Here is an 11,080-nt window from a genome sequence, read left to right as displayed (position 1 = left end):
CACTTCGCCCCCAAAAAATCCTCTACTTTTTTTTCTTTTCATCGTAGCTTACTTTCACACAAAAAAGCATGTTCGAGGACCTGTCAAACATATCGGCGGAGTCTCGTGTCAAGTGTGTTCGCTATGTTTTTTTTAAAGTGGGACCGCTGGCCGTAAACGCTGTCTAACGAGGGGGAATCCAGCCCACATATTTATTGCAGCCGCTGAAAAAAATCTCCTCAATATCCCCCAAGATGGCCGCCGATGTAGGATCGATGTTTCAATATTGGAAGAAATTTGATCTACGGCGGCTCCAGGTTAGTGCTATTCTCACCTTTCTCTTCGTATTTTCCTGCGGTATGTCTCTCCACTGTACTCCGGGGTGTCCTGTCTTGTTTTGTGGCAATGCGAGGCGAGAAGCTGGCGGCGTTTTGCATTGATAGTTATTAGAAATTGATCCCTCTTCTGCCTTTGTTCGGTTCAATCATTGATCAGCGGTGGAGCGACCGTGGAGCAGCACAGCCTCGCTCTGTGTTAGCCACACCGATCTGGGATCAGCACCGCGGACAGCACTGTTTACACGCATTAGCTTTTCCTCATGTTTACTCTTTTATTGTCCGCGACAGTAAGCACCGCTGTACCAAACGCGAAGGGAAACTTTTAATTCGCCCGTGAACCTCCGTTTGTGGAGGTAGGCTGTAACTTTTTCACCCAGCTTTATGTTTTATGCGGTTTGTGTCGACGGCCGTTGCGCTGCTTGCTGCATCTTTCAGTTGGCAGTGGTAAAATTGTTGTAATTTTTTTGTTGGCATTTTGAAGAATTTAATGTCAGGAAGTTTATTTTTTTCGGGATTAGGAAAGTTTATACTGTGGAAATTTACACATTCTGTTCGGACATTTTTTTTCTCCAAACAGCCTAGGCTATTTTGCTATTTGTGTTGACTGTACATTTTTGAGAAACGTTAGCCGTCGCTGATAGTCCAACACACAGACAGTCGGCTAGTGTAGCCCCATACTACCCAGAGGAGACCAACACATTTTTTTCAAAGTGTGCAAACGCCGGAGCTGCACTGTCTTCGTCACGGGCACCACAGACATGTGTGTAGTTTATTGCCTGGAGAATGTGGCAGGTGAGCAGTTTGTTCGTATCACAGCCATAACATGTCCCGTTAAATAGCGTGTCAGCTCCACCGTTCGTAGCCTATAGCCTGTAGCCTCACCGAGCTTGAAAGTTGCATTTATAAACCACAATGCTGACAGGCTGTGTACGCTTGTATCCCTGAAAATAAACGTTTGAAATAAGGTCGGGAGAAAGCTAAATGCTGTGTCCACTCCACCACCGCCACCCTCCCCTCCTGTCCGCTCTCCTCAAGCCGCATAGGGCTGCCTGGATGGGGCCGGAGGGTGGGGGGCTGTGTAATTGTATTCCCCGCTAATGTTTGTAAATCAGCCTCGGCCGGCGCAAGGGCAGAGTCTCCGCCGTTTGACTGATGCTCTGTAACATGAGAGATGACAGGAGCATGGCAGAACGGGCTCCTTTGGAAAAGCCACACAGAAAGAGGTAGAAATCAGATCTGGTTGTTGGTGGCTCTCGGCTGTCTTGTGTTATTCCAGTAGCCAGCCACTGGACCCCTACTCTCCCATAGCCTGTACGGTCTATGCTCCCATCCAGGCTGGGAACCAGAGGGTAGAGAGAGCAAGGGTGCTATTGTTTTATTTCTTTGGGCTTCAAGGAGCGTCCTCTCCACATGGGTTCCGAAGGAGGACCATGTCACATTCATGATAGATGTATAGGCTTTACATTCAAGGTTTTTCATTAAAATGTGACTGGGGAGCCCAGGAGCTAGGCTATGGATGCATGTGCCCTAGTCATTACTGTGTCATGAGAAGTGATGTGGTGGTACATTGTAACCTAATATAACACGTCCAGTCAGTCATCATCATAGGACATAGGCTACTACAGCCACTAATGTAAAGACACATTTGTGATACCTTCAGAAAAGTGTTAATTCATTCACGCCTGTGTTCCCTTGAATGACCTCATCCTGGTGTTAAATGAACCACTGCCTTGCCACTTGCAATGAAATCGTACAGTAACTCAATCCACCACAGACGGATTATTGTCAGCTTGTTAAGGTGGCCAAATATTTATGAGGAAATAGTTGGAAGGTGGATGACATGAATGTAGGTGTTGTTTACCTGCAGCCTCTCGCGGTAGGCCTGTCTCATCTCTTTTAGGCTTTTTGGATTATGAAGTCCAGGTTATATTGGGAATCATAACTCAAACACTTTTAAATTATTGGAGAAATGTGCTTTTGTCTTAACGCCTTCTTGCAGAAATGTTTATTATTTCACATAGTTTTGAAAATTAAGCATGCTAAAATTCACATGGGTTGGATTACTGTATGTCAACTACGAATTGCACATATGGACTTTGTGTTGTAGGCTATGTCTAGTCTGTAAAAAGTGCCCTCTTTTGTTGCTTTTCAGCCGTATCATCGAATAAAGTTTTTCCTGATGTTGGCAATGATGGTTGACAAAGGTGTGTCACAGCACACTATAGACAAATGCATGCGTCGAAAAAAGATTATTATTATTTTTTTTTCCAAGTTCAAGTTCTGTTCCTCTTTACGCCAACAGCTTTAATATTACACAGGGCTACTGGCATGCCACCTGATCACATTATCTTATTGTGAGCAGCTGTGGTAAACATTCCTAAAAAGCCTCTGGTTGCAGACATGCTTGTTAAAGCTCAAATGTGACATGTTCTGCTACATGTGTCAGAAAGTAATTAGTTCACTTAGTTCTCATTCGGTCATGGTTGGAGCAGGCTTCTTCCGGGCGGTGTTAAAGCGTTGCCTCCGAGCCCATGTAGAAGAACAGCGGCCCTGCTGTATCTGAGTTTGTTCTTAGCAGTTCACGTCGGAATTTCTAGCTGTATATTTTCTCATTACAAGTTAATATTTCAGTAAACTGAGTGTGAGTTTTTTTTTTGATGTTTGTGCAGTAGATTTGTGCCTGGGTTGTTAGAGGATGAATATTTCACCTGCAGGCTGATGAAAGGAGGGCAGGGAAAGTGCGAAGCGCTGAGGTGGAGTGACCTTGGTTCCTGCTGGCTGCAGGTCACCCGGCCGTTGCTGTGGTAATCATTCACACCCAGCCAGATGGCATTTCCGTGGGCGAGCATGAAAAGGACGGGTCAGGGTCTGTCCTGCCAGGTCCTGCCAGGCACCCAAAAAAAAAACCAACGCTGGGCCAATACCTTACCTGGAGAGAGAGAGGGAGAGGGAGAGAGAGCATTGGGCTTGCAGACAGACTTACGAAAGCCATGTGATGGGGTGAATGTGTGGGGAAAAACAGGTGGAAATGCAGTTTGATTACAGTCGTGCTTTTTTTTGGTTTAATTCTATCAACTGAACTGTTCCTGTCATTAATCCATCACACATGGTATTACCTTTTAATTGCCCTTTAACTACTCCACCAAAAGGGATTTGCAAAGAATATCACCAAAGCCGATCAAAAAATACTTTTATTGGATTCGGAAAAACTTTGGCTCCCTGCTTTTTTACTACCAGCTACTTTTTTATTCCTCTGTTGTTTTTAAGCGATGTCGCAATGCTGCGCTCACACGGCGAAATGACGTCCCACGCCTAATTGTTAGCCATCTTTTCAGCCTGGTTTTCTACTGCTATGAATGTGAGGAGGCACTGGGGTAGTTTAGATCAGGAGCAAAACGCTTGTGATTGTACTACATTTAGCATGACTCAGTTGCTCTGGTGTCAGCTCTAATCCGCACACAGAGACAACAGTATTGCCAAACAGTGAAATTGCTTTGCAAGCCTGTGAGCCTGGCTGCCTCCGCTGCCAGCCTGCTTCTGTGTGCCGTTTGCCAGTAGCTCCCCCACGCACACACACACACACACACACACACACACACACACACACACACACACACACACACACACACACACACACACACACACACACACACACACACACACACACACACACACACACACCATCCCCGCAAATCTCAAATTGGCTGTGAAAATCGGTCTCTTTTCTCCCTTTCATTCATGCTCTCATATGGTTGTTTGCTGATATTGTTTATGTCAAATGCATCAGCGTAATCTCATTGTAGCGGAGAGTTAAGTCAGTCCAGAGCGCCTCTTGTATCCTGTATTATGACTGTATCATGTCATGCATAATGCTGTCATAGATATAAAAGGCTTTAAAGTTGACCTCCGCTGTGGTAGGCATGTGCTCATTATCTATCTTTTTTAGGATATCTCTTTTGTTCCAGATATAGTGCCGTGTTTAAATGTAAAAAGCTGCCCCATCGTCACAATCAGCGCTAATGCCTCCAGTATAAACATGTCTTAACACCATTATATTAGCCCTGCTGTGAATGGATGGGTGGGGCATGTCTGTCACGGTCCCCCCTATCCTCCGGGTTGGCCCTCTCCTCCTTTTTGACAAGAGACAACAAAAGCAAAGAAGAAAGAGGGAAGCTTTTTTACAGGACAATCTAGGGCAAATTGAGATGTGAAATCCAGGGAGCCATAACCCTGCTTACATAAAACGCAAAGGCAACATTAGAGAGCGAGAGAGAGGAGTGAAGCAGACTTCATGCATTAAGCTGTTTAACCTCTCTGTGTAGCATTAGTGGTAGAGACTTCAAAGCAAGACGGCGTCTTTCGGCGTTGGAAGCAGAATGACAAATGGGTTTAGAGACAGCTACGGTGAACATTCTCACAGGGAAAGACTAGGCCTGTCATTAATGTCAGCTTAATCACTTTGACCTTCCTTCAAGTAGATTTCCATACCTATCCAATCACTTTGCCTTGGCGTGTGCGCTCCTGTTTGCAGAGTGCTCTATGTGGCGCGTTTGATAAGCCCGGGTGTTATGATATTACTGTCTGTATCAGCGATTGTATACTTGAAATGTCCTGAAAGCTCTTATATTAAAGGATTGGTTCAGGAAGTCTGCGATGAAAATAAGTTCTTATTTTCCCCTCAGTGACATCTAGCCGTGCATTTAGCTATGCTTTCTATTTTTCCAGGTTTTTTGACATATTTAATATCTCTGCCTCCACCCTAACCCTAAATGCTATTTCTTCTCCATTGGTCAGAGCTTTAACAAATTACAGTTGCAGTATAATCTTTTGGGAAAAAACGACCAATAGACATCCAGCTAAATTTCAATGTTCTGCATCTCATATGATCTGTTATGGGAAAATCACCTTATACAACTTTATAATGGGGGAACAAAAACAACACTAGGTGGGACCAATGCAACAGAAGAATCCTGATTACTTTGGCCGACACAGGTCTCTTTCATTGCTCTCAATACAACCATGTGCAATCAAGGATAAAAGCTATTTAAAGGAGAATTCTATTTTATTTTGTAGTAGTGCAGTAATGTAGCTTCTGGCCACCAGTGGCAGCACTGAGCACACTTTTTACTTTATTTTGTAATTTCGCGCTTGCCACCTTTCCACCTGTCCCCAAAGATTGCTTTCAACCAGGTGAGTTTTTAACATTGGTTTGTAAGTGTCTGAGTTTGAGTCAGGAATAATACAATATATTGACAGCATGAGACATTTGCTATTCTGGAAAGAGATGTTTCTGCTGAATGTTTTCAATGCCTCCTAAAGAAAATCTATTCAACTCAGTTTTGAAGGTTGAGCAGAAATGTGTGAGAGTGACTTCCCAAAGCCTTAGTAAATACAATCAAATGTATCTCCCTGACTAGTGACTTCTATAGGTAAGTGAGAAATGGTTTATTCCTTTCTATTTTTAGTGAACTGGTGCTTTGAGCTCCAGTTTGAACCAGAATAGCTGAAACGAATGATATCAAGTGGACATATGATTTCACGCTATTGATCACCTGATTGTAGTAGCTAATGAGCACTAATACATTTGCCATCATCCTCTGTCATATCTTGCTCTCTTTGTCTTCAGTGTGCTACCTGCCTAAATATGTCTGTTTTTAAAAGGCTTTCTGTTTTCATGTCTTCTCTTATGTTGCGTTGAGCTGAAAAAGCACCCCCCCCCCCTCTCCCCAATGTTTGAGCAGGAACGCCCCCTTGGTAGTTGTCAGTGCTTCATAGCGAGAGTTGCCTGATTTTTTCGTAGCGGTCCGTTCTTCCTTTCTGCTGCCCTGAGGCTGGAGCAATTGCTTTGCAGGAGTAAATAACCGGCTTTAACAAAACTTCAGGGACACATTAGTGTGGCTGGAGGACGGCTCCATGGTGGTAGAGCGGCTTCCTCTTCCCTCATAGCGAACCATGCAGGCAGGCAGGCAGGCAGGCAGGCAGGCAGGCAGGCAGGCAGGCAGGCAGGCAGGCAGGCAGGCAGGCAGGCAGGCAGGCAGGCAGGCAGGCAGGCAGGCAGGCAGGCAGGCAGGCAGGCAGGCAGGCAGGCAGGCAGGCAGGCAGGCAGGCAGGCAGGCAGGCAGGCAGGCAGGCAGGCAGGCAGGCAGGCAGGCAGGCAGGCAGGCAGGCAGGCAGGCAGGCAGGCAGGCAGGCAGGCAGGCAGGCAGGCAGGCAGGCAGGCAGGCAGGCAGGCAGGCAGGCAGGCAGGCAGGCAGGCAGGCAGGCAGGCAGGCAGGCAGGCAGGCAGGCAGGCAGGCAGGCAGGCAGGCAGGCAGGCAGGCAGGCAGGCAGGCAGGCAGGCGGAAGCATCGGGAGAGGGGAAAGGTAATGGCTCATCAGCATGGGTATAAAGCTGTGTCCTCCTCTCTCCCTTCTGACACACAGTCCCAGGGCCCAGCAAGTCTATATTGAGCTGCGTTTTCTCTACCGCGGCCTTTTTGCTTTATTTGTTTTGACTGTCTGACGCCACTGCAGACATATTGAGCACCGGTCCTTTCTTGTTCATTTTACTGGGCTTCCAATGAATCCTGATGCGCTCCCTCTCTCCATCTCTCTGCCTAGCCTGCCTCAGCTGTGTACGGCAGGGTTCCACTCGCTTTATCTCATTCCTCCAAGTCCATTTTGACCTTCATGACTAAACAAAAAAAGAATCATGCCTTTTTTCCCAAAATATCCAAGCGCCAGGCTTATGTACTGTATGTGTGTGTGTGTGTGTGTGTGTGTGTGTGTTCTGACATTGGTTGTCATAAAGAGTAAACTTAGCCAGGATGCCCCTGGGCTTGGCACACTCATAAGCATCAATGCATCACTAACCATCTCCAGGTTTGTCGTTGGGGATCTGAGCCTCCCTCTCTCATTAGGTGCCAGTGTTCAGAGTGTGTTTCCCAGACTGGAGCCATGGCAGTATATTGTGCATGGCACCCATTTGTAACGTCCCCCGTTTGTCCTCATTTAAGTGGGAAGAGAGAAGACCCCAGGACAGACGGCTTCTTCTTGGTGGTCTTTTGAGCATTAAAGTAGCATTCGTTATTTCTAAGCAGATGTGCACTTATTTGTCAAAATAATACAAAAGGTGTGTTATGGCAAAAGCAGATGGATCAGGCTTGTTGTGTTAGCGGGTCTTGTCTTTGTGCAGCTGCTACACCCCCCCCCCCCCCACACACACACACTCACACACAGACACACACACACACACTCACACACAGACAGACACACACACAGACACACACAGACACACACACACACACACACACACACACACACACACACACACACACACACACACACACACACACACACACACACACACAGTTAATTACTCTCTTATTCATCCTCAACAATGGGAGGGGATGGAATAAATGTGAGCGGCGCACACTGGCTTCTTCAAGCAGGAAGGTGCAGACTGGGACCCTAAAGCGAGCGAGTGGCTTCAAGAGGTACAGTTTATCATTTTTAATGGAGAGGAACAGGAAGTGGAGACATGGAGCTGGGCTCTGTGATTTATACACCGCCTCAGTCGGGGGAGAAAAGAGCAAGTCTATCTCCCTGTCCACACCTCTGGTTCTCAGCATCTCCCCCCTCCATTCAAACCCCTCTCGGCTCCTCTTCAACACCACCAAAATACACTTGGTCTTTGTCAGAGCCTCTCCAGGGAAATAACAGAATACAAGAAATGTAGCTTATGTGTGTCTGTATACAGTAAGATTTTGGCGAAGAAAAAAAATCTTGCCCTGTTAAAGGTAGAGTCAGCAATTCTGGAGAACGCTTGTTGTCAAAATCACTTCTGTCAAAATCAGTGAATATATCCCCACTATCTTTTACTTGTCCGCACTGTGTGTGTGCGAAGAAAAAATATCTGGTGTTAATACACGTCGTAGGCTCTGAACTGGTATGTAAACAAAGGGGGCCCACCGTAAACTAGCAACATGCCAGTTTACAGAGCCTAGGCTGTGTATTAACCCTGGAATTTTTCCCCCCAGCACTCACACAGTATGGACCATGAGGAGATATTCTCAAAAAGATCTTGACAAAAAGTGGTTTTGTCGACAAGCGTTCTCCAGAATCGCTGGCTCCCCCTTTAATTTATCATTCATTATTAATGACAGCAATTATATATTTTAGCACATGCGGTCTAATTACTTATTGCTGGTAAGTACTGTAGTTGGAAGTACAGTATCAATCTCAGAATCAGTGTGCATCTCACCTCTGCCTCCTGCCTCTCTCTGTCGATCTGGTTTTTGTTGTTCCCTGAAAAGCCCAGTGATGATGTCATGTTCTATTGTCACCTGTTCATTTACTTCTGTGGCGGAGGGCATCGAGTTATCGATTTAGGGTTTGCAACTGTGTTAGCAGCTCCGCCGGTTTGTAATATAGGGCCGGAGGCTATTCTGTCTTTCCGTTCAGTCTCACGAGTGCTTTCCAGACCTTATAATCTTAATTAAATATGCAACTTTGGATTGCACAGGGTCACTATTTGTGCATTTAGGATGTGGTCCCACACACACACAAACACCTTAAAGAAAAGGCAGACATTTTGAATCTCAATTCCAAAAAAAGGGGAGAAAAAGAACAAAGAGCTGAATTGAGTCTCTCCTGTTTCAATTTCCCTTGTTAGCCTCATGCTGCATTCCCCCTATAGTTTTTTTTCCTCTATTTTTTTTTCAGATGAATTTTATGATATTTCCCTCCCCTCCCCTCCCCTCCCCTCCCCTCCCCTTCTCTCCTCTCTCTCACTCCTCGGCAGTTTTCCCCAGACAGGTTCCACAGTGTTTTAGAGGGGATGGATTTAATTGCTCTGTGGGGATTGGTTGGCTGTGCCGGGCTCGGCTGTTTAATTAGTGTACCCTGCCGGGATTGGTTTAATGCTTCATGATCTTGAAATTGTCTGATTGTTCAGCCCTCTGGGGACTCTTGCTGCCTACGTAGGCCAGCAGGTTTAGCTAAACATTGCTCCAGGCCTCTGCTGTATGCGGTAGGAGGGAGAGCATGCCTGAGGAAACCAACATTTTGGTTTAGTTGTGAATAGGGGGGGGGGGGGGGGGGGGGTCAACCTGTGAACCAACAAAGCAGGGGTGTGCACGTGAAGTGGACAATCTTCTGGGTTCCCCTGAGTTCTTGACTTCATAAGATCTGCGCAGACCTCCCAGGAATGCTTATCCATAACATTTCATCTCAGCTTGATACTATATGGAAATGATCCTATTGACTATTAATGCAGTACCAATATTTAGACTGGGATACAGTGTTTCTTTATGATATGCAAGCTTATGATTCTTAACTGCAGCCAAGCAAAATAAGAAGCTGTGCATGTGGTTTTTTCTGCTTGGCCCACACATTTTCATCATCTTGGCCTGGGTGTTCCCAGTGTACAGTATGTCTTGTATTTTTGAAGGAGCCGTGCTGACTTGTTTGCAATGTGTCCAGCAACGAGGCCATCTGAATCGTTTTTGTGGGGATCTCTGAATGATGTGTTTGGTCACCTTGAGTGAGAGGAGCTGGGGAAATTACATCTGTGTAAATGGGCATGGGGTGTGCCTCCGCGTCCCCCCCCCCCCCCCCCCCCCCACTGTAGCCTTCCACTGGATGTCCTTGGTTTGGTTCAATCATGGCAGTGATGTTGACCTTAAAGGTAAATGTGCTTGGCATTAGATCCCGGAAAGGGGGAAAGCTTGCGTTGTGACGGAGCAGTCCAGTACAGATGGTACCCATTGAAGGCTAAAGTCATTCCGACTTATCAAGCTCACGCGCTGAAAGAACTTAACCTTCAAGTGCATAAATCTCAAGTGGATGATAATACGGACACCTCCTCTGCCTCCCTGCCTGGACTTTATAGTGTATTTGTCCTCAAGGGAACGATGACTGAGTGTTCTCATGCAACAATACTTTCTGTCTGGGAGCGTTCTATTAGTAATCCTCCAGGTAGGTGCCATGCAGATTGTGCATTTGTCTGTTGTTGACCTGAACTTGTGCGCTCCACCCAGGGGGTCATTTTCTCTTCTGACTACGCTCACTGTGTTTACGGCCTCAGAGACAGGGAGCGGATGCACATGATCACCAAGGTGATAGGCCACATGGCAACCCAAGCCATTCCCAAATGAGAGTCGCACCCTGAGCTTCATCCCCCTTCTCTCTGGGGGAGTTGCCCTGATTACTGAGTGACTTTGTGGCAGAGTTGAGGGCCCTCTCCAGCTGTTGGGATTGTTTGTTCAATGATGATAAGGGGTTGTGAGTAATCAGAGTTGGGTTGTGTAGACAATCTTTTAATCTCTCTTTTATAAATGTAGTTCAGCTATGTCGGAACATTTTATCCATTTGTGAGAAATGTTACCTACTGCACATCCTTTTTATTAAGGTGGACTACAAGATTATAACATGAGCTCTAGTCATATTGGTGGGTTTGCAGATATTCATTGTGGTCTGTTATTTTTAAGAGGGGGGGGGGCATCAGTTCAATAGTGGATCATGGTCATGTCAACAAATAATCACAAATAAGCCCCAAGACATGAATAGCCGGACTGCTTGTCCTTCAAAGATAAAAAATATTATTGCATCCCCCACTGGCTTTTGGGCAGGGTGAGTCCAGCGTCCGTCTAGACGTGCGGCATCATTAACCTGCGGCGACCTCGGCCCCTGATGAATTCTCCCTCACATCCCCTGCAGCCTAGCGCTGGAAAGCCCTTCCTCCTGTCCGCTGGGAGCTGGGGCTCCTCTGGACCGGCCATTAG

The 11,080-nt window shown here is 46.3% G+C and overlaps 1 protein-coding gene across 1 annotated transcript in view; it reads left to right on the top strand.

Annotated features, from left to right (window-relative positions):
• Nucleotides 1–233: 233 nt before the first annotated feature.
• Nucleotides 234–11,080, top strand: part of cux2b (cut-like homeobox 2b) — a gene marked incomplete at both ends in the record, with an annotated part of 94,597 nt that continues 83,750 nt past the window's right edge. The window contains 1 exon segment of the mRNA XM_080040622.1: nt 234–296. Coding sequence (XP_079896748.1) covers nt 234–296 — 63 coding nt within the window.

This window comes from Ammodytes marinus, assembly GCF_949987685.1.
Source record: "Ammodytes marinus genome assembly, chromosome: 2".
NCBI lineage: Eukaryota > Metazoa > Chordata > Actinopteri > Uranoscopiformes > Ammodytidae > Ammodytes > Ammodytes marinus.
Note: the sequence above shows the minus strand (reverse complement) of the source record. Positions and strands in the feature narration are given on the sequence as shown.